The sequence below is a fragment of the Hyperolius riggenbachi genome, chromosome 1 (genome assembly GCF_040937935.1).
Source record: "Hyperolius riggenbachi isolate aHypRig1 chromosome 1, aHypRig1.pri, whole genome shotgun sequence".
NCBI classification, from domain to species: Eukaryota; Metazoa; Chordata; class Amphibia; order Anura; family Hyperoliidae; genus Hyperolius; species Hyperolius riggenbachi.
Genome location: NC_090646.1, coordinates 186,234,892 through 186,262,459, shown reverse-complemented (window position 1 = coordinate 186,262,459; position 27,568 = coordinate 186,234,892). Strand labels below are relative to the sequence as shown.

Sequence of the window (27,568 nt, the reverse complement as noted above, 5' to 3'; positions counted from 1 at the left end):
AACCGCTTCCCCAGTCCACTCCTGACAGGCTGAAGGTTTCGTTCCATCTCCACCAGAAACTCAAGGCACAGGAACACTTTCTCTCCCCCTGATGTCAACCTATTGAACTCTTAAGGCTGCCGCCACGGTTTGCTGGCTGCCATAACCGTTTAACTGTTTATCGAACAACTGCCTCTTTAAATTTATCCGGTTTACGTTGATGTTATTGCGTGTTCTTTCTTTCTTTCTCTTTCTTTCTTTCTTACTTTCTAAATCCTGTATGTGCTAATCCCCATTCTGGGCATTACCCAGTCATGCTTGGTGAATAAACCAAGAATAAGTTTAGAGTTTTAAAAAGTGCTAGATTATTTAATCACCAAATTAGTGTTTTAGCTCATTAAAAGCAATAGTAAATGCTTGGAAATTGTTTAGAACCAATTATGTACTACGATTAAATATATATTTGTCACAGGGTACTTGTGATAATGTTTACTTTGCTAGGGGGTACTTGGTGAGTACTGGGTTTTAAAAGGAGTACATACTAAAAAATGTTGAGAAACACTGGTGTACACCAATATACACAATACATATTTAGTGACAAAATACAAAAACGATACAAAATACAGAACTGGTAATGACAGTGATAAAGTAACATGATGAATACAATTTATAATGAAAAGGGGAAGAGAGCCCTGCCCTTGCGAGTTTACAATCTAAATGGAATTGGGGGAGGGGGGGGGGCAAGAGGAGGGTTAGTATACAACAAACATATAGGCAGTGTGGTTTAGGACATCTAGTAGGAGTGCAATTTGGTCTTAGGACAAAGGGAAGTGACCTAAGGTAGCGCATATGCTTGTCTGAGCAAGTGATTTTTTTTTAGACAGCGTTTACAGTTAAAGGTTGGCGGAATGTTCTGGGAGGGCTTTCCAGTGGAGGGGTGAAGCGCGTGCAAAACCTTGTAAACTTGAGTGTGGAGGTGGTAATTTTAGAGGAGGACAACAGAAGATCCTGTGCGGATCTGAGATTGCGATTAGGTTTGTATCTGGAAATTAGTGAGGAGATGTTCAGGGGAGAGAGATTGTGGAGAGCTTTGTAGGTTAGGGTTGTAGGTCTAGTTTACTAGAACTCAGATCTTTTTCTTTATAACTATCTATCCCTTCTGGATTGTCGTGGGATATTAATAGCCCATCATTGCCTTTTTTGCATCACGTGCCTTTTCTAGTTTAACTGCAAAGAGCACTGTTACATTAAGAAAGTGCTGTAGTATAGAATGGCATTTGTGTATCTCAAGAAGCTTTATGATGATGATGACGACGATGACCATTACACCTGTAATGGTATGTACTAGAAATGATATCCAAAACATTTTTTGCAATGTAGTAATATGAATAACAAATGCTTGCGTTGATGTGTATCACATTAATATGTTCAGTAAAATTCACTAAAAATAGTAAAGTCATTGAAAGAACTCTGCTCTACAGTACCTGGGGTAAAATCACCATTTCCCATATTTATGCTATTAAATTCAGTACTGCTCAATATAAAATTTGATTCTGAATTTACATTTCATAGTCTGTTCTTTACATTTCTAAAACTTCAAAATAGGCAAGCCTTAGCGCTCTTTTACACTACGTGATTCCGATTTTGATGAGATTTTACATCAGATTCCAATGTTTTATATGATTAAAGAAATCCTGCATGCTGCGTTTTTCCTGTGTTGCTAGCATTCAGTGAAAATCATAAATCAGAATCGCAAATAGGTAAAGAAGCTTTACTATTGTACAGTGCAACAATCTCAGTGTTTGTAAATAGCAAGACTACATCCACTTTATACTGGTTATTCCACAGCAGGTGGCCACTGTGTTACTCATCTCTGTGCAGTGCTCACCTCATTCCATTACAGTGAATGGGGCAGCACTGCAAGCAAACATGCATTCATACGGCAGTGAGTTCAAACAATACACTGCTGCACAGAAATGTTTATATAAGCAAGAACCAATACATTTTGCACACTGTGCATGTAGCATTACACCCCACAAATATGCACATGTTGTGAACAAGGCCTAAATAAACACACAGTCAATGTATTGGTCATTTGTCAGTTACTTGCATATGTAATGGAAAGCGGACACCCTCCAATTAATTACTAGATTTTGTTCTAAATTACCCAGTTAAAAGACCAATCATTAATCTTCACCGAGATTGGAAAGTTAATCTATAACTGTTCATGGTGAAAACATATTAGTTCCACAGTCCAAAGTAATGCATCTAACAGTTTACCTTCACTTTACAGATAAACCAGCACACTGCAAAACCAAATAAACTGCATACAATTTCATATAGTTAACTTCTGCTTTTGGTTCCTGTAATAATAAAAATTGAAAAAACAAGTCCCATCACATTACAATACATGACTTGGATACAGAATCCTGAGTTATCAGAGTTGCATGTAGAGGCTTTATGCCAAAAAGGAGCAACTTCACAGATTCTTATATGTTTGAAATAATTAAACATTTTAAAGGACAAAAGTAAATCCAGGACTTTTGGATCCACTTTGTTATGCAGTTTGCTTCAGTAATAATAAAAAAAAAAAATCACCTATACATGTTTTGTTTACCTGCAAGTGATTTATTTGGCTTGAACGTCCATGTCAGTAGAGAGCAATTTTCATTGCAGATAAAATTACTTCATCTGACTATTGTTTCTATCCCATAACCCCTTAAGTTGTTAGCTCGAATGGGCAGGTCTCTTTTCTAGGGTTTGTAGTAAAGCTGTGTATATTTCTGTATTCAATTTTTTTTCATTATCTGCACCATTGTGCAAGGTACTATGTAAAGTATACAATATATACGAAAAGGTTGGCACCCCATCTTACACATTGGATCATATAGACCACAAGAGGTACTGGGGAGTCAAGGCACACACGCTTACATTTTTTATTTGATGGTTACTGCCTCTTTTAGATTTATGTACTATGTAACATCTACTGCACAGAGCCATACATAATTCTATTAAGAATGATTTAGGCCAGCATTATGCTAATGTTGGCTCAGGCCAGCAAAATGAAGTTGACATTCAGTAATGTACAGTAAGCAGTGTATGGCTTCTCCTTTAGACGGTATGTAACAGCCAAGGGTGCTAGCTGGCCTAGCATCTTAAGACAAAAAAAGAAAAACATCTAATTGTACCCTTTATTACACAAGACTTTGTTCTTTTCATGGAGAGGACATTTACTCTAGAGACAGTGCACCGTTTTCCATTAAGGGCTGCAGCCTTCTCAGTACAGAGGCCATACTGGTTATATTTATTGCAATATGAAATAAAACCAGAAAGTGGATGAAAAAGTTTGACTAGAAGCAGCACTTTATGCCAATATAACATGTGGGGTCAAGAATGTGCAGATGGGCAAGGCAAACAAAGCATTATTCCTTTTATAACAGTGCATAAAGTTACACAGAAATCAAAACAAAAAAATCATGATATAATGAATTGTATGTGGAGTACGGATAATAAATAGAAGGTTAGTAGCAAAGAAAAGAGCCTCATTGCATCATTCCATATTTGCAATTTAGAAACCACACTATTTTAAACTATGAAACAGAGCAGGGCTAATGACCCTTTCAACTTCCCTGCAGTAAAATTATTATCTGACGCTGCCTGACACAGTATCTTTGAAGTATAAGTGTCTCAGAAAACAGCACTGTAGCCCATTAAACTGGTCGGAAAGCTCAGAGAAGCTCTTTAGCATAGATAACAAGTGAAGTTTAAAGGTAGCCATACACTGGTCGATTTGCCATTAGATCGACCAGCTGACAGATCCCTATCTGATCAGAGAGGGATCGTATGGCTGCCTTTACTGCAAACAGATTGTGAATCGGTTTTAGCCTGAAACCGATCACAATCTGTTGAGCTGCTCCTTTAAAGCAACAAGTGCCATATAAATGTTTCATTCACCCATAAGAAAAAATATATAGATGTAGAAATAGTAATTTTACAAATAAATTACATTACTAATACATTTTTAATGTATTTTAGCCAAATCTATTCTCTACTTTTGTATATCCAACAGTTACGTTGCTCGCAGGTCAATAGGATTATTTACATGTTGCGGCCTTACAAGTATGCGCGTAACAGATAGTTTAAAACAAATGCTACAGTCTGGTAAAAAAGCAAACCAGAAATTACACAAAGATAAAAATGTTGGAATGGAAATTTTGCATAGCGCCAGATATGGCTTCTACATAGAGAAGCATGGAAATCATTTAGCCAGGGAAAGAAGCTTGGGTAATGATAGCTCACTTAACTTCCCAACCTTACCCCACTGCGGGAACATTCTCAACAATTCTCAAGGTATATACAAAACACAACTGTTCCTACATTCCACGCATTGTACTGAAATCTGCTAACTTGCACGTTGTTTGGAAATGTCAAATAAAAAGTCTTCAATACGGCAGATAAAAATAAAACAACTTATAAAGACAAGGAAATCGAAGGAGATTCTAAAAAAAAATTCCAATTTCATTTTTAACAGCAAATCCTATGCCTTCATCAGTATTTTTTGCAAGTTAATCCTTTTTTATTTCAAGCTAGTTTCCAACTTTCACGGACAAATTATTGGGCATAGCCAGGTAGATTTTGGTTTCAGTCAGTGTATACTGATAAAATCAGGAATTATTACCTTTGCGAAGGACATTTTAAAAATCTTTAATGTTGAAAAACAAAGGCAGCCACTTACACTTCACAACCGCAAAGTTCACCGACCTTGGCATTTAAATGTCAAAGGGCACACATGCTCAAAGATAGTTGATCACATCAATTGTAAAATAAATATTTTGTATTATATTTTTCAATAAGCGACGCAGCGAAGCAAAGGTTTGCAAATTACACCATATTAAAAAAAAAATCTGCAAAAGGTGATATGATAAAAATGATCAGCACCAGCAAGCTCAATGCAGAAAAGTTAAAATAATTTGAAGAAAATTTTGACTGCGTGTAATTTACAACATAGAATATAAAACAGACGTTAGATGTTGTAATTTTCAAGTTAAAACTGGTTATTTTTTCTTATTAGTTCATTAAAAAAAAAATAACAACCTCAAATAAAATATCGTAAAATACAAAATATATAAAGACACAAAAACTGCCTGTGTACTTTGAAGAAAAATAAGGAGTGTGCTGCAATTATGCTGGTGAAGCAGTTAGTCGGTGTAAGTGCGGTGCAGCTGTGGGGGGAGAGGGCTACATTGACAAACAGCTACCCTGCTACAAAGGTGGCAGGAAATCTATCATACCGGACAATAAAATTGCAATTGAGTTTCTTTGGCTTTTTATAGCAGACGTACGCATCTTGATATGTAGCACTGCAAAGCCTTTCCAGATTTGGAACACTTGTTCTTTTATCAAACAAAGGTGTCTTAAATTGTTCCGCCAAAGGCTATGTCTGCTTTAGAACAATGAAGGGAGTTAATTGCAGAAGAACTTATTCAACTAATGAAGATTACACCTATGCATTGTTACGCAAGTCTGGCCGTAAGCTGACATTTTTTGGTTGAGACGAACACACGATGTGTTCTCTTGCACAAAATTAAAATATACAGGCCCTCAGCAAAAGAAGAGTAAGGTTATTAAATGTATAATTCTTAAACGTATGCTGTAAGATGTAGACAGCACTGAAGGCACTGCTATGCTACTTTCACAGCACACTTGCACCACCTTGTGGCAAATTTTGCTAATGATAGTCCCAGTAACAGACATAGATCAAAGTCAGCTAGAAAATGCATTTCAGTATACCTTGTGATCACGTTTCTGGCTTGCTCGCAAATTTCATGCCAGTTGAACGCAACGTGGAACTGAGGCAATCAAATGTACTTGTGAATTTGGACTAAACAAAAAAAAAATCTGCAAATATTTTAGTCATGATTTTCCTGTATAAATCGTTGGTTGTTACGATAAAAAGTCAGTTAAATATATCATATAGGAGACACACACAGTGATATTTGAGAAGTGAAATGAAGTTTATTGGATTTACAGAAAGTGTGCAATAATTGTTTAAACAAAATTAGTCAGGTGCAAAATTTGGACACCACAAAAAAGAAATGGAATCAATATTTAGTAGAGCCTCTTTTTGCAGAAATTACAGCCTCTAAACGCTTTCTGTAGGTTCCAATGAGGGTCTGGATTCTGGTTGAATGTATTTTGGACCATTCCTCTTTACAAAACATCTCTAGTTCATTCAGGTTTGATGGCTTCCGAGCATGGACAGCGCTCGTTAACTCACACCACAGATTTTAAATTATATTCAGGTCTGGGGACTGAAATGGCCATTCCAGAACATTGTACTTGTTCCTCTGCATGAATGCCTTAGTGGATTTTGAGCAGTGTTTAGGGTCGTTGTCTTGTTGAAAGCACCAGCCCCGGCGCAGCTTCAGCTTTGTCACCAATTCCTGGAAATCGTTCTCCAGAATCTGCTGATACTGAGTGGAACCGATGCGTCCCTCAACGTTGACAAGATTCCCAGTCCCTGCACAGGCCACACAGCATAATGGAACCACCACATTTTACTGTAGGTACCAGGTGTTTTTCTTGAAATGCTGTTTTTCCTCCATGCATAATGCCCCTTGTTGTGCCCAAATAACTCAAATTTAGTTTCAGCAGTTCAAAGCACCTTATTTCAAAATGAAGCTGGATTGTCCAAATATGCTTTAGCATAGCTCAAGCGGCCCTCTTTTTGCTGTGGGCAGAGAAAAGGCTTTCTCTGCATACAGCATCTCCTTGTGTAAAGTGCACCGAATGGTTGAACAATTCACAGTGACTCCATCTGCAGCAAGATTATGTTGTAGGTCTTTGGTGCTGGTCTGTGAGTTGACTGACTGTTCTCACCATTTGTTGCTTCTGCTTATCCGAGATTTTTCTTGGTCTGCCACTTTGAGCCTTAAAGGGAAGGTCCACGGAGTTGTTTAAAAAAATAAAAATACTAATCCACTTACCTGGGGCTTCCTCCAGCCCGTGGCAGGCAGGACGTGCACTCGACGCCGCTCCGGGAGGATCCCGGTCTTCTCTGGTGGCCCACCTGACCTGGCCGGCTTCCTGGTCGGGCTTCTCCTTGCGCTCCGTGTGTCTCACGTGGTCGCGCTGACGTCATCGGATGTCCTATGGACTTTACTGCGCAGGCGCAGAACTACTGCGCCTGCGCAGAACAACCTGGAGGACTTCCGATAACGTCAGTGTGACTGCGTGAGACGCATGTGGGAGCGCACAAGAGCCCGACCTGGAAGCCGGCCTGTTCAGGTCGGGTGAGCCACCGGAGAAGACCGGGAGCCTCCAGAGCGGCGTTGAGGGCACCTCCTGCCTGCCACGGGCTGGAGGAATCCCCAGGTAAGTGGATTAGTATTTTTATTTCTCCGTGAACCCTCCCTTTAACTTGAACTGAGCCTGTGGTATTCCATTTCCTCAATATGTTCTAACTGTGGACCCAGCTTTTTCTTGTACTAACTGTGGAAACAGACAGCTGAAATCTCTGAGACAGCTTTCTGGATCCTTCCCCCTAAACCCTGATGGTGAACAATCTGTCATCAGGTCATTTGAGAGTTATTTTGAGATCTCCATGTTCCTACTCTTCAAAGAAATGTACCAGAGGAGGGAAACTTACAATTGCCCCCGTAAATGCTCTTTATTATAATTGGATTCACCTGTGTATGTAGGTCAGGGGTCACTGACCTTACCAAGCAAATTTGAGTTCCAATTCGTTCTAAAGGTTTTGGAATCAATAAAATGACAACAGTGCCCAAATTTACGCACCTGCCTAATTTTATTTAAACAATTATTGCACACTTTCCGTAAATGCAATAAACTTCATTTCACTTCTGAAATATCACTGTGTGTTTTCTATATGATATATTTAACTGACTTTTTTTATCATAACAACTAACGATTTATACGGGAAAATAATGACAATAAACAACGTTGCCCAAACTGTTGTAGCCCACTGTATACAGTAAAAACACTTTTTGAGAGGTTTTTGAAAGGGTGATCTCTTCTGTGATTACCTTTGAATGTGTGATGGAGATTGTATCCACCCAAACACGCCATCCACCCCATTCGTATTTCACAGCATGATATAGGAGGATGCGAAAGATGGCATAAACCATTTCGGTGATCTTCTGTTCCTCGTTGTTTTTAGGGTAAAAATAACACAGTGACAACATCCACTCCTGCCACACGGAGCATTGAAGTAAACTCCTACAAATAAAAAAATAAATAAAAATGGTATAAATATAACAGTCTATCATATAGTAAAACTGCTTAAAGGGAACCAGAGAGGAAGGATAGGGAAAAATAGCAAAAGGTTTTATACATACCTGGGGCTTCCTCCAGCCCCATAAGCACGGATCGCTCCCTCGCCGCAATCCTCCGCTTTCTGTATTGCCGGTACCGGGCCCCATCACTTCCGGCGGACGCGGCCAATTGTCCGCATCACAGGGGCTCTCTCTCCATACCCTTATGCATGTGGCTGCGCAGTAGGCAGCCGCACGCTCAAGTGTATGGAGGGAGCCCCTGTGATGCGGAGAATTGGCCGCGTCCGCTGGCCGTCTGGCTGGACTCACTGCAATGACGAGACCCGGTACTGGCAAATCCAGGCAGCGGAGGACGGCGGCGTGGGAGCGATCCAGGCTTATGGGGCTGGAGGAAGCCCCAGGTATGTATAAAACCTTTCCCCCAACGTCTCTGGTTCCCTTTAAAGGGAACCCGAGGTGAGAGGGATATGGAGGCTGCCATATTTTTTTACTTTTAAACCATACCAATTGCCTAGCAGTCCTTTATATCCTGTGTCTCTAATACTTTTATCCATAGACCCTGAACAAGCATGCAGCAGATCAGGTACTCTGACTCAGCTAACTCAGGTTTTACCGGATTAGCCATATGCTTGATCAGGGGTTTTGATTCAAACACTACTTATTCGAGAAGCTCAACAGGACTGCAAGACAACTGGCATTGTTTACAAGGAAAAAAATATGGCAGCCTCCATGTCACTCTCACCTCAGGTTCCCTTTAACTGTCAGAAGTTATTCAGCAAAGGCAGTGCACGTAAACTTCGATACACAAAAGCAAAGCATCTAACATTCTGTACATGAAAAGACCTCAGTGAAATAGAAAGCAATCACTTCAAAAATGTCTGACTCTAAAATAATTACCGTATTTTTCGGACTATAAGACGCTCCGGACCATAAGACGCACCTAGGTTTAGAGGACAAAAACCAGGAGAAAAAAAATACATACTAAACCTGGGTGCATCCATGGTCCAGGAGTGTCTTATGGACCTTTCCTTCCCCCCCCCCTAGATGTTTCTGTCTGTTATACTGCCTAGCTACATTAACCAGTGCTGCCCCCACAAACTAAACTAAACTTCAGTGCCCCTGCTGCCCCCCACCCCAGCTACACTGCACTACACAAACCCCTGCTCCCTCCTCCTCCCCCTCCCAGCTACACTGCACTACACTACACTACACAACCTCCTCCCCCTTTTCCTCAGCCACACTAACTAACCAATAAAATTACATTAAATGATATCTCACCAGCCTGGGTGTCCATGCTGTGCAATTGATCTTAATGAGATGCACAGTGGGGTGGCAGCAGCAGCACCATGTGATCCACAATGTTTCAAAGTGTCTTAGCAGCAGCCGCTGTAAATATGCAGATTACTGGTCCTTTGATCTTAATCTCCCCTTCTTGCCCCGCAGGAGCATGTTCCACAATGTGGCATAGTTGAAGCCGCTGATATCCCCAATGCTGGTCCTTTAATCTTACATTCTTTATATGTCCCGCAGCAGCGCGATCCGTAATGTTTCTATGCGGCATCGGAGAAGCCGCTGATATCCCAATGCCAGTCTGTCCCGCATGCAGCGCGATCTGTAATGGTTGTATGCGGCCGTTCGTCCCAATGCTGGTGCTTTGATCTCGCCCAGCATCCGTGCAATCCCGGTGTATTCAGCCGCTATAGCGCAGGGTCCTCAGAGGCTTCCGTACTGCCCTGTCTACTTGCGCCCTCTCATGACCTGAGGCGCACGTGCGCCGGGTCATGGGGTGACGCACATAAACAATGTAGTACGGAAGCCTCTGAGGACCCTGCGCTATAGCGGCTGAATACACCGGGATTGCAATGATGCTGGGCGAGATCAAAGCACCAGCATTGGGACGAACGGCCGCATACAACCATTACAGATCGCGCTGCTGCGGGACAGACTGGCATTGGGGATATCGGCGGCTTCTCCTATGCCGCATAGAAACATTACGGATCGCGCTGCTGTGGGACATATAAAGAATGTAAGATTAAAGGACCAGCATTGGGGATATCAGCGGCTTCTAAGCCGCATAGAAACATTACGGATCGCGCTGCTGCGGGACATATAAAGAATGTAAGATTAAAGGACCAGCATTGGGGATATCAGCGGCTTCTATGCCGCATAGAAACATTATGGATCGCGCTGCTGCGGGGCCCGCTAAGAAGATTTAGATCAAAGGACCAGCAATTTGCATAATTACAGTGGCTGCTGCTAAGCCACTTAACACTCTGGATCGCGCTGCTGCCGCCTGCTACTCCATGTACAACTGACGGAAACCAGCACCAGGGGAGGTAGGACTAGAACATGTTACATTCGGACTATAAGACGCAGCAACTTTTTTTCCCCACTTTTGGGGGAGAAAAAGTGCGTCTTATAGTCCGAAAAATACGGTAAAATATGTTAATTTTCCTTTCTAATTGGAAATGTCAGAGATAAATATAAAAAAGGGCTGCAGGTTGTGAGCCCCACAATATTTGTATTGTAGACACGCTTTTTTGTTTGTCCTATCCTCTTTGGTATAAAGTTATATACAGAGACTGAACAGTACTGCTACTCTCTCACTCATTATGTTATGACTATTTATCAGCAGCTGCAGTGATTTACCACCCTGGCGTTCTATTACCTGCGCCAGGGTGGCGGCGCAGCAGTTTTTGTTACATTTTTTTTTTAAATCATGTAGCTAGCCTAGCGCTATGATGCCCCCTCCCTGCGGCATCCAGCGCGTACTTACGATCGCCGCCGGCGTGTAGCCACGTAAGGAAACGGGATTTCCTTGAGGGCTTCCCCCGTCGCCATCACGACGATCGCGACGACGTGATGTCATCCGGAGTTCCGATCCACCCCGCAGCGCTACATGGCACTGATTGGCTAGGCTGCGCACGGGGTTGGGGGGAGGCCTCTATCGCGGCGCATCTGCGTCGGCGATCAGACTAGACACGCAGCAAGCGAAGTGCTTGCTGCGTGTTTGAAAAAAAAAAGTAAGCAAAAGAAACAGTAAAGACTGCAGACATGCATCTGAGAAACCTAAGACTCCAACCTTTACAACTAACAGAACAATATGGGCTTTCAGGAAAGTCCTGCTTAGGGCTAGAACTATAGATACAATTGATTATTTTATTTTTTGCTTATTTTTTACTTTCATTTCAGGCTTGCTCGCGTTATTGCTGCAGCATCATAGGTAGGGTTTACTTTAGTGTGATTTTTTACATTTAAAAAAACAAAAAAAACACAATACATGCTTTGAGAAGTACAACAATATCACAGCAAAGCTCAAAAGTGTGTTTTACTTTGCTATAGTGTGGTTTTATTGATGACATTTTTAATGAAAACCAGAGTTGATGAGTTAAATGTCCCATTAACCAACACATTCTAACATATAACCATAAACAAGATTTACATTAGCAAATAGCCATTGGCATCTCGAGTGTAAACTGTATACCTTCTGTTTTCTCGGCTGTTATTGAAAAGCTTTATCATGTCAGACAAGAACATCCGCCTTACATCCATGACTTCTTGTGTTGCAGGAGAGTTACGAAGGAGAGTGGCTATCACTTTCAGAATCACTGTAGAAAAAAGCAAGATATTTAGGTAAGACTGGATTTAGGGCTCAATATGTCTGAAAAAAAATTCTAAATTAAACCTTCAACCTCCATCACCAAAATAAACCTATGTCTGCACTACACAGAGTTCATGAACCACTTACTATACAAGTGCTTATTCTGCTCATATTAGTAAACCAGAGCTTAGATGTGGATACATGCGAAATCTGTCAGTCATCTTTAGAAATGACTAAACAATCAGCTTTTGGTTTTAGTGAAAGGTTCAGTCTCCCTTGCACCCCAGTGTTTCTAGTGGCAGCCCAGTTCTTTGCAACGTTCCCAATGGCTTCTCAGCATGCCATTTTCACTGAAGCAGGTGATAAATTTAGTATATTTCTTGATATTACCTTGGGTGGGGAGAGCTGTCCCTCGGCTCTCCCTGCACCAACTCACCAACGATGGAACAAAATGTATGCATTTTCACTGGCCCTACAGTAGTCAGCAAGTGTGGCAGACCTGGAACAAAGCACTGATATCGGCATACCAGCCCATGCCCACCAAACAGGAGAGGGCCTTCTGTGAAACTATTTGGGCTTGTTACTTTGCAGGGCTGTGGAGTCGGAGTCGGAGTCGTGGAGTCGGGCAATTTTGGGTGCCTGGAGTCGGAGTTGGAAAAAAATGCACCGACTCCGACTCCAACTCCTAATGAATTTGTAACTGTAATTAAAATAGAAAATATGATAAAATGTTCTATTTCTCAGATAATAGTCATTAAAAATAATGTATATATACAGTATATATACAGTAATAGCTGCGCTTAGTCCACAAAAATGAAATAAACCAATCAAAATTAGTTACTTGTGCTGCTTCAATAAAGCAGTCCCCGTATTTTTAAGGTCAGATATACATATCTGATTGTGACTGTATATATGATGTGTACACAGGAATCTCTTATATATACTAAATAACATCTATGCTGTAAGTATAAAGCCTGATGTGTAGCTGTGTCACTAATAGAGATGGTCAACGAGATGGAAATAATTCTGCATTGATGCTGATTTATGCAAATGTACGCACTCTCTTTGCTGATGAAATCAAATCATTTGATATGTTATTAAAATTTGGTTTGGTGACTACAAATTAAAGGGTAACAGACGGATGAAAAGTAAAGTTTTATACATACCTGGAGCTTCCTCCAGCCCCCTTCAGGCTAATCAGTCCCTCACTGTCCTCCTCCACCACCCGGATCTTCTGCTATGAGTCCTGGTAATTCAGCCAGTCAGCGCTGTCCGGCCGCATGCCGCTCCCACAGCCAGGAACATTCTGCACCTGCGCAATAGTGCTGCACAGGTGTAGTATGCTCCTGGCGGCGGAGTGTGTGCATGCGCACTACGCCTGACTGGCTCAAGTACCTGGACTCATAGCAGAAGATCCAGGTGGTGGAGGAGGACAACGAGGGACTGATTATCCTGAAGGTGGCTGGAGGAAGCCCCAGGTATGTATAAAACTTTAATTTCATCTGTCTCAGGTTTACTTTGTTACACAGTAGTACTATACTCTACATATGCACTCCCCGCAGAGCTGCAGGGAATCCACTGAGAATGCTGTGCACATTGAACACAGAGGTGTTGTCTGTTTACAATCTCCTCATTCCCCTGCAGAGTACCTGCACATCACTCTTACATGTACCCACACTTACATTGCCTATGGCCTGATAGATGTTCTTTGTTCTGGTTTGTACCTTTTACAAGTACTCTTACCAAGGACTAGTTTTAGTCTATAGGGAATAAATATAGTAGTCTACATATCCTTCTCACTTCAGTTGTCTTGTAAAATTCCTAAGCATTGGCAGTTAAGAGACGAATTTCATGTTACATACTTTTAATCAACAAAATTGTAATATGCAAATTAGAGGAGTCTGAGTCGTGGAGTCGGAGTCTGAGTCGGTGGAATCCTAAACTGAGGAGTCGGAGGATTTTTGGACCGACTCCACAGCCCTGTTACTTTGTGTGTATCTGAATGAAGTATCTTTGTTGATCTTTTACAATAAGCATTTGTACACTAGGAGCGTGCGTTTTAAAATGACTGAGTTGAATTGGCCAATGGAAGTTGAGATTAAAGACACCTGCTGAAAGCTCCCATGAGATGAGAGCATCGGGACCCAGATGTGAGGGGATGCCCTTTAATTACCCCTAAAGCACTGACTGATCTGCCATTGGGGCGAGTCCCCATCTTTGTAGGTGTGGTGGGGACTTTACTATACATGACAAGGGGGATCTCTTTTCTTATACCTGGAACTTTTAGTTTTGGTTTAGTGTGCGTTTTACTTGGTTTAACTTTAGTGTGCGTTTTACTTGGTAACTTGAAAGTCCATAGACTTATTTTATCATTCACACTACAAAAGTGAGTTGCTGTGCAGTAGGACCGCTACAACAACCAATCGACCATTCATACAGGAGCAGGTACTCATCGACCAAAAGTATACACAAAAGAAAAGTAAATCCCGCTACACTGTATGGTGGAATAGAAGTCCAAATTTTATTGGGACATATGTGGACACATGGAAAAGCCCACGCGTATAAGAGCAGGAATGGCTCCTTAATCATAGCATGACTGCTGTGCAGTGCATTTCAACTGGTCGGGAGATAAAGCTCACAACTCACAAGAGTTTTTATTCATGAATTTTAATGCATTTCAACTGACTAACTAGTGCAAATGTGCCCTTAATCTTTGAGAGCAAACTTACTAGTAGTTGCTGGGACTAAGGAAACTGTGCATGTGAAGCAATGGAAGTGGATTACACCTGAGGCTGTAGAACTTAATGGGTACCTGAATCCAGCACAATTATTTAAAATAAACACATTACGTACCTGCAAATGAATATTATATACTTACCTTGCCATCAGTTCCTCTCAGAAGCTCACCATTTTCTTCTAACAATGATTCCTTCCAGTTCAGACTAGATTAAGCTGTACTTGTGTCTCCAGAAGCCTTAGGGCCCCTTTCCGTTAAATAAGTTGCTGTTATAACTGAAAGAACATCTAATGTGCAAGGTAACGTCCATGTTTCCCTATGGCTCAGGTGGACGATATTACAGTTCAACAGAGTGCTGACCTGGAAGCTGTCACGAGGTCATCAACTTGTTTTAAATAAAGAATGGATAATTCCATCGATCATAGTGGACAAACAGGACGTGGGATAGGAGAAAGATTGATGAGCAGGCTACACGGGAGGCAAGAATTACGTGTGTATGGTTATTCTGACTTATTTTTGAGTTCAGGTTTGCTTTAAAGGGATTGTAAATAACTATCTGTTGAACTATTAACAGCTGTTTGGAACAGGGCAGTGGAGTCGGTACAAAAATCCACTGACTGTTTAGGATTCCATCGACTCCTCTAATTTGCATATTACAATCTTGTTGATTGAAAGGACGTAACATGAAATTCGTCTCTTAACTGCCAACGCTTAGGAATTTTAAAAGACAACTGAAGTGAGAAGGATATATAGACTGCCATATGTATTCCCTTTAGTCATAGGCTAAAACTAGTCCTTGGTAAGAGCACTTGAAAAAGGTACAGACCGGAACAAAGAACATCCATCTGGCCCTAGGCAATCTAACTGTGGGTACATGTTAAGCTGGCCACTAATGGTCCAATTTCTAGCAAAAAATCGTTCGAGCGATCAGAAATTCTGATCGGACGAAAAATCGTTCACTACGCCTTCAACTAAAGAATCATTGCTTCCTATCTATCACGACCACCAAGAAAATTCGGGCGACATTTTTTTCACTCGTTCATAACCGATTGTGTCCACCAATGGAGATTATTTACAACCAATCCGATCAGAATTTCTGATCGCTCGAACGATTTTTCGCTAGAAATTGGACCGTTAGTGGCCAGCTTAAGAATGATGTGCAGGTACTCTGCAGGAGAATGAGGGGATTCTTCCTCTATTACACATCTGAACATGGATCAGGTGCTAGGCAATGTGACTGTGGGTACATGTAAGAGTGATGTGCAGGTACTCTGCAGGAGAATGAGAGGATTCTTCCTCTATTACACATTCTTCATGCACAATCTGAACCAGGTTTATGGGTGATAGACAACACCTCTGTGTTCTAGGTGCACAACATTCTCAGTGGATTCCCTGCAGCTCTGTGGGGAGTGCATATGTAGAGTATAGTACTACTGTGTAACAAAATAAACCTGAGACAGATGAAATTTAAGTTTTATACATACCTGGGGCTTCCTCCAGCCCCCTTCAGGCTAATAAGTCCCTCGCTGTCCTCCGCCGCCACCTGGATCTTCTGCGATGAGTCCAGGTACTTGAGCTAGTCTGGCGTAGTGCGCATGCACACACTCCGGCGCCGGGAGCGTACTACACCTGCGCAGCACTATTGTGAAGGTGCAGAATGCTCCTGGCTGTGGAAGCGGCATGCGGACGGACTGTGCTGACTGGCTGAATTACCGGGACTCATAGCTGAAGATCCAGGTGGTGGAGGAGGACAGCAAGGGGCTGATTGGCCTGAAGGGGGCTGGGGGAAGCCTTAGGTATGTATGAAACTTATTTTAATCCGTCTCAAGTACCCTTTAATTCGTAGTCACCAAACCAAATTTTAACATATCAAATTATTTCATTTTATGAGCAAAGAGTGCATACATTTGCATAAATCAGCATAAACGCATAATTATTTCCATCTCATTGACCATCTCTATTAGTGACACAGCTACACATCAGGCTTTATTCTTAGAGCATAGATGTTATTTAGTATATATAAGAGATTCCTGTGTACACATATATATTGTACAGTCACAATCATATATGTATATCTGACTTTAAAAATACGGGGACTGCTTTATTGAAGTAACAAGTAACTAATTTTGATTGGTTTATTTCATTTTTGTGGACTAAGCACAGCTATTACTGTATATATAAATTATTTATGATGACTATTATCTGAGAAATAGAAAATGTTATATTTTCTATTTTAATTAGTTTAAATTCATTAGGAATCGGAGTATTTTTCCCCCGACTCCAGGCACCCAAAATTGCTCCGACTCTACAGCCCTGGTTTAGAACCATATATTTGGTCAGAGTGACCTTGCTGAACTCCCATAAGGTGCCCATTAACTATACAATTTTTCACTAAATGCGATCTTTCGATGTGATTTGAATGATTTTAAGTAATCTGAAGGCAATTATTAAATGTTCACATTTGCTGAACGATTCTTCAAATGCGATCACATTTTCCAACCTTCGGATGATTTTATCCTATAAAGCAAGTGACCAAAGAATTGTTCACTACAGATTGCCTTCATAAAACGGCAAATTTTCTATACAATTCGATCGTACAAATTGCATCTAAAGCTCACATTTGGTGAAAAAATTGCTCCGTTAATGGGCACCTTAACGTTACAATTTTGCATTAACTGACTGAGGCACAAGATGTAACTGCTTTTTTGACAGTTTTCCAGCGTACTGGTGCAATACTCCACAATACAAAAAAAGGTTACATTCATCATCCTCCACCCCAACTTGTCTGTTAGTTTGTATATAGCACTGTGGTGATATTAGTCTGTCAACTAGGACAGGAACTACGGTTCAAGATTCTGTGTAAAGAACTGCTGAAAAAATGTCAGAATTTTTTTTTAAAAAGTATTCATTCTACAATATATTTTTTAGCCTGTTACAATATGGTACATTCAAAAGATGTCTTGTTGGTTCAAAAGTTGCACTTGGTATTGCTTGATTACATATCCTGGCTTTTTAAAACCAGAGATTAAAAGGTAAAACAAATCAGAAAAGCATATAATGTTTATACCTGCAGGAACCATACATTGTACACACCTTTCCTACTATGTAATAGCTGGTGCTGAGGTCGTCAGCAATAGCTCAGACATAATTAGCAGAAGTAGATAGGGACTGGGGCAAGCCTAGCACTTCTATGTACTGTCTTCTGAGGCAAAAATGGAAGGCTAATCCACACTGTTCTTAACCACTTGACGCCCACAGTGCTAAACCCCGGGGACCGCAGCGCTGTACAGTTGTAAACAAGGGAGAACCTGTTATCCAGCACTGCCTAATGGTGCCCATTACCAGTACAATTTAATAAATATTCAATCAGATCAGGTGTCAACAGTGGGGCTGAACCATTCGATACTTGTAATCAATTGGAAACGATTGTGCAGGCCAATCAATGGAGGAAAAAATGATAAGCAACTGGATCAGACAAAAGTTATAGTTCGGAAATTCGATCAACTGAACCATTGATATGAAATTCGGATTGACAGAATAATAGTTGTAACAATTTTTTGTTTAATCGAGTTACTTATTTTCCGCTCTGCTGATGGGCCCAAACAATCATTTCTGATCTATTGCAATAATCAGATGCTCAAATGTTCCCAAAATTAGATTGTTAAATGCGAACCTTAGGGAAAAAAAAAGCACTGCGCAAGATGACATTAATCGTTGCACTCTGTCCTGGAAGTGCTGCACCACATATACTGCATTCAAGCAGCAGTTAATGGGAACCCCAGGCGAGAGTGAGATGGAGGCTGCCATCTTTATTTTATTTTAAACAATGCACAATGCCTGGCTGTCCCACTGATCCTGTGTCTCTGAAACTTTTAGCCATAGACCTAGGACAAGCATGCAGATCAGATGCTCTGACTCAAGTCTGACTGCATTAGCAATAAGCTTGTTTCAGGGTTGTGACTCGTATACTACTGATAGACGATCAACTGGACAGCCAAGCAACTGGCATTGTTTAAAAGGAAGTAAATATGGCAGCCTCCACACCACTCACCTTGGGTTCCCTTTGGGCCCTTTTCCACCAGCGCGTTTGCACTGGCTGAATCGCAAAAACGCAAACCGCTAGCGATTTTACAATCGCTACGGTTTGCTTATTAACATAGGAATCGCGGTAGGTCATTTCCACTACCGCGATTCGTTTTTGCCGGGAACGAGAACGCGCGGTGGAGCGATATTTGCCGCGATTTTGCTATGCAGTGCATAGCATAGCAAAATCGTGGCCGCGAACGTCGGGGAATCACCGGTAATTGCGATTCAGCAATCCCTAGCGTTCAGCGTGAACGCTAGCGATTGCTAGTGGAAAAGGTCCCAAAGGTTGTACAAAACATTGTGGCTGGTCCTAAGAAGACACCCTCCTTTTCTTTTGTTTCCACTTGTTCTCTGTGACACCTCTATGAGCAGCCTAAACATTTTAATCACGCTAGACAGATCATTTCCACCCCTGAGCGCTAAATCAATATTCACATCTCTCTGCTACTATCAGCTCAAGTCCAAGTGATGAACAGTAGCCAGCCTGAAGATAAGGGAGTGAGTCCACATACACAGAGCAGCTGTCAGTCTAGAAGACAAACATTTTCTGCCTCAGTAGTCAGTGGTATACTACATGTGATACACATATGCTAGGTGAGCGAGATAATAATCCCAACCCCTTCCAGTAAGTAAACCCTTCTAACAAATGTTACAACAACAGATTTAGGATACAAAAAAAAATAAAATATATAATATTCAGATCACATCATATGACCCGTGCTCTTGTATAATAAGAGCCCTGATTTACAAAGGTTGGAGAGTAGTAGAAAGCCTGTTTATACACTAGGACTGGATTTTTTTTTCCTTAAATTGTCTGTTATTAGGTACAAAAGTTTGCAACCCACAAGCTAAGTCAGATCAGATCATAGCAAGAATTAAGTGAAATGGTAGTTGAGGGATCTCCCATGATTAGATCCCTAACCTCAATACACATAAGACACAACCACAAATATCCTATCCCTGTCCTCACTGGAAGACAGGCCCCACTAGCGGTACTGCCCTGCATCATGGGATGTGCCCCTGCCCAGCCAGTATTGGTTGAGTGAATGGGTAGAGGCTATATTCCTGATCGTCAGCGCCCTCATTTTATTTGCCTCCCAAGAGAATACATAAGCATATATGTTACCTGTTACTAAATGTATGCACTACTTGTCAGAGTTAACGGTTATACTGAACGGCAATATGATCCTCCCTAAATGTATTATGGGTATACTTCTACTGAGCTCTTTTGTTGTGAATCCTGTTTACAAACAATTCATTGCAACCTTTGTTCATGGTTTGTAATGATTGTACACAGTTTTTCTTATTCAAAACCCAATAAAAATTTTATTTGAAAAAAAAAGAAAAAAAAAAAAGAAATGGTGGTTGATGAAATGCAGTCAGGCTACCTGGATATAACAGTCAATGGGGTCGATTCATAAAAGGCTGTGCGGGAAAAAAAATCTTGATGGGAAAATACTGCATTCAGTATTTTAGACTTGTGTGCTAATTCATAAAAATCTTTACAGTTGTGATTGATGTGCGGGGATTTACCGAACTAAGCTGGCGGTAACATGAGGAGCTGCCCGAGTTGATACATTTTCTCAGTGCAGAGACAGCATTACAATAAGAGGCATCCCCCAACTTCTGTTTAGAAGTGCATTTTTGTTATACTGTCTCTGAATCTGCTCTGAATCAGTCTAGTAGTCTTTCTAAACAATCTATTTCATTGCCACAGCTTAGAAGAACTTCAAGAAATTGAACACACATTTTACACATGCAGGCTTTCTGATATGAAAGAACATCTGAAAACATGTACCCAAGAGGTTAGAAAACACAGCCTGGGGTATTCAGGGAATACTTGTTTGTTCCCATCGCTCTGCTGCTGGCTTTTACACAGTCCCTCTATCTTATCACCTCTTCAAAGCAGGCGGTATTCTCCATGTCATTACCGCCTGCTCTAATCTATATGAATTGACATTTACTGACACGTGTCGATATAACCACTGCACAAGTCGGTAATTTACCTCACTGCTCGGGAATTTCAGCTTTTAATGTGGTAACTGCTTTTATGAATTGACATTTTGCTAAGTGCTTGGTAAAATCATCTGTTTTCAGCATTACCGCAAGCGGTAATGCTTTATGAAATCGAGGCCATTTGTAGCTGCAACTACTCATTCAGTTGTTTCCAAATCTAAAGTGTGCACACACATTCACTGTATCCCGTAGCTATCAGGACCAGGACTAATCTGTTAGTAAACCTCATCATGCCATGCTCACCAAATACACAGCACAGGCAGGTAAAGTTAACCAGACTTTTTTTTCTTGGGAAATTCAGTATTTAGGTAGTACTACCTGAGTTTCCACGGACCTGCTTGGTACTGTAGTAACAAAAAACTCAAACGTTACACAAAATAGAGCCTCTATAATGCAGAAAATAAAAAATGCTAAGTACAGGCTTCTATTTTTCTTTATATAGTGCCAACATCTTTTTTAGTGCTGTACAAAATAGTGGGAAGCATAGATACACAGGAGGTTCATCCAGCAATATAAATACAGATACTGTTAATGAGTGGCGTGAGACATCACTTATACTGAAGCATGTTCATATGATAAATTACATAAGAATAAAGGCCCATACACACGTCGGATTTTAGCGAACGACCCGTCGTTTGAACGTTCCGTCGTTCGGGACGTTTTCGCGTCAAATTCGACGTGTGTACAGACTATCGTTCGGGTGATAAGACTGGTTACCAACGATCCGCCGGGCGGATCGTTGGTAACCAGTCTTATCACCCGAACGATAGTCTGTACACACGTCGGATTTGACGCGAAAACGTCCGAACGACGGAACGTTCAAACGACGGGTCGTTCGCTAAAATCCGACGTGTGTATGGGCCTTAAGACACACAAGGAAGAGGAGATCCCTGCCCTTGCGAGTTCACAATCCAGAGAATCATGGAGAAAATAGGGAAGGAGACACAGGGATTGGTGGATGAAGCAGTAAACCTCCACTGCTACCTAGAGCAAATTATAGGCTTGGCTACTAATTTGCTTTAATAGAAGCTTGAGAAAATCACAACCGCCTTTAAAGCAGCTACCAGAGCACAACTTTGACTGCTAATCAAAAGCCATTGGCTAAATTTGCAGGCTAAAGGTTAATTATACCATGATGGCCACCCCAAATAGTAAACAATCAAGCTAAATATATAGTAAATGTGACTGCAAGCAAGGTTCTGGCCATATGCAACTATGGCTACTTACAAGGATTCTGTATCTTGACTGAGGAGTCTGGGTCAGGATGCTGTTTATGTATCACCTGAGTGTTAATTTGCTCAATAAGAATCTGTGGAATAAACCAAATATCTGTTACAATATGAAATTACAGACACAAAGAAGAATTATAACAATTACACTGATCATTTTCTCACTTTTTTTGGAGCAAAGAAATCGCTTTCTACACGAATGATCAATGAACAGCAAAAGGACATGTCAGTGAGAGTAATATAGAGGCTTCTATTGCAGACTGCAGTAGCATGCACATCAGTTACTCTGACCCCAACGATCACATGCTTTCTCCAGGCCACTGACACACTGTTCAAGCCAGATAATAAGCAGCTGGAGGGTTTTTTTTTTTTTTGGGGGGGGGGGGGGGGGGGATAATTGCAGCTTTAATTTACTTTTCTCTTTAGGTTTCTTGGTACTTATCCGTTAGCCGGGCGCATCCTCTAGGTGGCGACAAAACTCCACCAGAGTTACAGCTTTCCCTACTATCCATGTCGGCCTGGAGGGGGAATAGTAATTAGCGCCACCTGCCGGATGCGCCCGGCTAACGGATAAGTACCGATTTCTTTGATGCAACAATTCTTAAGGCCTGGCTTCCACTTGTGCGTTTTGTGTCAGATTTTTCTCTCAGAAAATTTGCATTGATTTTGCAACTAAGTGAATGGGGCTGTTTCCATTCAATGCAAATTTTCGTTAGTGTTCGTACGCGTGAAAAAAATCCGAGGCCCTGTAACATTTTTTCGGACATCACGTACGATTCGCATACAATGCTTTGTATAGGTAATGCAAATTTTTGCATTACTTGCCCGAAAATTCACATTAGATCCATGGTTACAGGAAGTTGTCAGCAGTCATGACTACGCTGTTACTAGACAGATTATGTTATATTTAACTAATGCAAATTTTCGAGTACGAAAATTTGCATAAAAACACGTAAAAATTTACATGCAAATTTTCACCAATCAGAAAAATCTTATACGATTTTTTGCAGGCGAAAATGTCACGCTATAGTGGAAACTTATAGATGCGGAATTGTGGTATAAAGGGGAAAAATTTATAATATAAACCAAACATGGCCATGCATCAATTGACTTTTTCAGTCAACTTAATACTGATCAAATCTACCACACATCTATTTCCTCGACCGAATCAACCTTTAAGGCCCATTCACACTTAAAAGCACAAAACGCTGACAAATACTGCCAGTGTTTTCGGGGAGTGATTTTTCCGCGATTTAACGTGAAAAAAAAAAATCACTCGACTCTAAAGCGATTTTTCCGCGATCACGTTTAGCTCTTAGCACTAAAGCGCAATCGCCGGGAAATCGCCTGAAAATGGTGCAGGCTACACATTTGCGTTTGCCGATTTGTGTTAATCGGCGGCAATTAACGCAAATCGCCCAAGTAAGAACGGGTATTATAGTACTAGCTCTTTAAATCGCCCAAGTAGGAACGGTTTTTATAGTACTAGCTCTTTACAAATCGCTAGTGCTTGAGCGTTTTGCTGAAATCGCCGGCAAAACACTCTAGTGTGAATGGGCCCTCAATCAGGGTAATAGTAACTGGACGTTAGGCATACTGGACACACTGATTGGGGGTTGGAAAAGGGTCAGCAGGACACTAAATGGCCACATAGCTTTGTACTGCACTGAACGGTACAACACTAATGGTTCCATTGATTCTCAACAATCTTCAGCTGAATCCCAACCAAGAAGAGGGTGATGCACTAGAGAATCAATGCATACTCGATTGAAATTTTCTTACTGGGGAGAGATCCACTACTTGCTAAATCAGGCCATTATAAGGCCATGTAAGGTGTAGATTGTTTGGCTCAACCCACAATGTTGACATCTAGCTATATACAATAAAAAAAATAAAAAAAAAAAATAACTTAAAATATACAATTCAATCTATACGCATCACACTGCTATTTTTAGACTGCACAGCTTTCGTTCTTTGGCCTTTGTGATCTCCTGCATTCAGAGATAAGAAAACAATCGTAGCAGTATAGATGGCCCAGTGCTTCGTTTTGCAACTCTACTGGAGGAGCGGGGGTCTTTTTTATTGCAGTTTAACTTAAAGGACCTCTGTCACGAAAATCTTAAAATTTAAAATATATGTCAACATATACAATTGAGTAGTAGGTTTCTTCCAGGGTAAATTGAGCCATAATTTACTTTTCTCCTATGTTGATGTCACTTACAGTATGTAGTACAAATGTGACAGAACCGACAGGTGTTGGACTAGCCCATCTCCTCATGGGGGGGGGGGGTTCACAGGCATTTCCTTATTTTCAAAATGCACTTAGTTGCTCCGTCCAACTGTCAAACAAGTGTATGGTGAGCAGGGAGGCTGGCCAGCATCTTTGTATAAAGCCTTTTCAGGGAGTGTCTTTATAAAGAATAAAGGCCATGCTGAGAATCCCCTATGGAGAGATGGACTAGCTCAAAACCTGTCGGTAATGTCACATTTCTACCACTTACTGTGAATGCCAGCAACATAGGAGAAAAGTAATTTATGGCTCATTTAACTCCGGAAGAAACGTACTTACTCTATGAGTTTTAAATTAAGATTTTCGCGACAGTTCCTCTTTAACCACTTCCCGACCGCCCAACGCACGGCCGTCGGAAAGTGGACCCCGCAAGGACCAGCTCATGCCTAGAGGCGGTCCTTGTAGGGGCATGGGCGGCGCGATCGCGTCATTCGTGACGCAATCGGCCGCCAGGGACTGGCTCCGCCCACCTCGCGCTGTAACCCACCGGCCGTTCGGAAGCGCCAGCGGGTTACTAGCACCCGGATCGCCGCATACAAAGTGTATAATACACTTTGCAATGTATACAAAGTGTATTATACAGGCTGCCTCCTGCCCTGGTGTTCCAAGTGTCAGAGGGACCACCAGGGCAGGCTGCAGCCACCCTAGTCTGCACCCAAACACACTGATCCCCCGCCCCCCTGCCCCCTGATCGCCCACAGCACCCCTCAGACCCCAGCCCACCCCCCCAGACCCCCTGTTTGCACCCAATCACCCCCCCTAATCACCCATCAATCACTCCCTGTCACTATCTGTCAACGCTATTTTTTTTTTTATTCCCTAAACTGCCCCCTGCTCCCCTCCTGATCACCCCCCCACCCCTCAGATTCTCTCCAGACTCCCCCCCCCCAGACACCCCCCCCCCCTGTGTACTGTATGCATCTATCCCCCTGATCACCCGTCAATCACCGCCTGTCACTGCCACCCATCAATCAGCCCTTAACCTGCCCCTTGCGGGCAATCTGATCACCCACCCACACCAATAGATCGCCCGCAAGATCCGACGTTAGATCACCTCCCAAGTGCAGTGTTTACATCTGTTCTCTAACCCTAAACACCCACTAATTACCCATCACCCATCAATCACCCCCTATCACCACCTGTCACTGTTACCCATCAGATCAGACCCTAATCTGCCCCTTGCGGGCACCCAATCACCCGCCCTACACGCTCAGATTGCCCTCAGACCCCCCTTATCAATTTGCCAGTGTAATATTTACATCTCTTCTTTCCTGTAATAACCCACTGATCACCTGTCAATCACCTTTCAATCACCAATCAATCACCCCCTGTCACTGCCACCCATCAATCACCCCCTGTCAATGCCACCCATCAATCTGCCCCTTGCGGGCAATCTGATCACCCACCCACACCAATAGATCGCCCGCAGATCCGACGTCCGATCACCTCCCAAGTGCAGTGTTTACACCTGTTCTCTACCCTAAACACCCTCTAATTACCCATTAATCACCCCCTGTCACTGCTACCTATCAGATTAGACCACTATCTGCTCCTAGGGCACTCAATCACCCGCCCACAACCTCAGAACGCCCTCAGACCCCAGCCCTGATCACCTCGCCAGTGCATTGCTTGCATCTATTCCCCCCTCTAATCACACCTTGAGACACCCATCAATCACCTCCTGTCACCCCCTAGCACACCTACCCATCAGATTAGGCCCTAATTTTCCCCGTGTGGGCTCCTGATCACTCGGCCAAACCTTCAGATCCCCCTCAGACCCCCTTCCGATCAACTCCCCAGTGCATTGATTGCATCTATTTTCCCCTCTAACCACCCCCTGAGACACCCATCAATCACCTCCTGTCCACCTCCTGAGAAATCTCTCTGTAAATGGACAATTGTGTGTAAAAAAAAATCAAACAATTGCCATTTTACAGAGATATTTCTCCCACCCAGCATGGGTATGTGTAAAAATACACCCCAAAACACATTATACTACTTCTCCTGAGTACGGCAATACCACATGTGTGGCACTTTTTTGTAGCCTAACTGCGCTAAGGGGTCCAAAGTCCAATGAGCACCTTTAGGCTTTACAGGGGTGCTTACAATTTAGCACACCCCCCCCAAATGTCAGGACAGTAAACACCCCACAAATGACCCTATTTTGGAAAGTAGACACTTCAAGGTATTCAGAGAGGCGCTTAGTGAGTACTTGGCAGATTTCATTTTTTTTGTTAGAAGAAATGGAAACTTTTTTTTTTTTTCACAAAGTGTCATTTTCCACTTACTTGTGACAAAAAAATAATATCTTCTATGAACTCACTATGCCTCTCAGTGAATACTTTGGGATGTCTTCTTTCCAAAATGGGGTCATTTGGGGGGTATTTATACTATCCTGGAATTCTAGCCCCTCATGAAACATGACAGGTGGTCAGAAAAGGCAGAGATGCTGGAAAGTGGGAAAATTCACTTTTTGCACCATAGTTTGTAAACGCTATAACTTTTACCACAAACCAATAAATATAGGCTGAATGGGTTTTTTTTTTTATCAAAACATGTTTGTCCACATTTTTTTGCGCTGCATGTATACAGAAATTTTACTTTATTTGAAAAATGTCAGCACAGAAAGTTAAAAAAATCATTTTTTTTGCCAAAATTAATGTCTTTTTTGATGAATATAATAAAAAGTAAAAATCGCAGGAGCAATCAAATAGCACTAAAAGAAAGCTTTATTAGTGACAAGAAAATGAGCCAAAATTCATTTAGGTGGTAGGTTGTATGAGCGAGCAATAAACCGTGAAAGCTGCAGTGGTCTGAATGGAAAAAAAGTGCCTGGTCCTTAAGGGGGGTAAAGCCCACGGTCCTCAAGTGGTTAAGAAAATGCAGTGCACATGAAGCCCTATGGCTTCTGTCACCCTGTGTATAATGTAGTATAAAGTACCGTATGCAGAAAATGGTACAAGAACTTCAGAAACAGCAATAAAAGCTATAACTGATATTCTCATGTGTTGTGGTGTCCCAAGAATATACTGCTGCAAATATTTTTGTGCACTGCCCAATTCAGTGCAATGAATCTGGGTCAGCCAGACAATAGATGGCAGCACATCTTCTACAGGGATCTATGTGACCTATTGTTAGTGACTACATACATGTCAGGTACATTTCAACTCAACAGAACCTTCAATTGAATAAAATAAACATCTTTCGAAACATGAATGGACGATTAAAAGAAATTTGATATTGTTTAATAAACTGGAATTAGCTTATCAAATGGAAGAGTTACAAATTTAGATCTAATTAGTGAACAGGTCATTTAAAAATATTTAGACAACCCTT

At 41.6% G+C, this 27,568-nt stretch overlaps 1 protein-coding gene across 2 annotated transcripts in view; it reads right to left on the bottom strand.

The window, feature by feature from the left end:
• Positions 1-22,018, bottom strand: part of LRBA (LPS responsive beige-like anchor protein) — a 677,685-nt gene extending 655,667 nt beyond the window's left edge. For both annotated transcript variants that reach the window (XM_068279131.1, XM_068279139.1), the window contains exons 1-3: positions 21,941-22,018; positions 11,758-11,881; positions 8,025-8,217 (exon numbers count right to left, since the gene is read on the bottom strand). In XM_068279131.1, the coding sequence (XP_068135232.1) occupies positions 8,025-8,217; positions 11,758-11,825 (261 nt within the window). In that variant the 5' untranslated portion in view covers positions 11,826-11,881; positions 21,941-22,018. The remainder of the gene's footprint in view (positions 1-8,024; positions 8,218-11,757; positions 11,882-21,940) is intronic.
• Between the last annotated feature and the right edge of the window lie 5,550 nt (positions 22,019-27,568).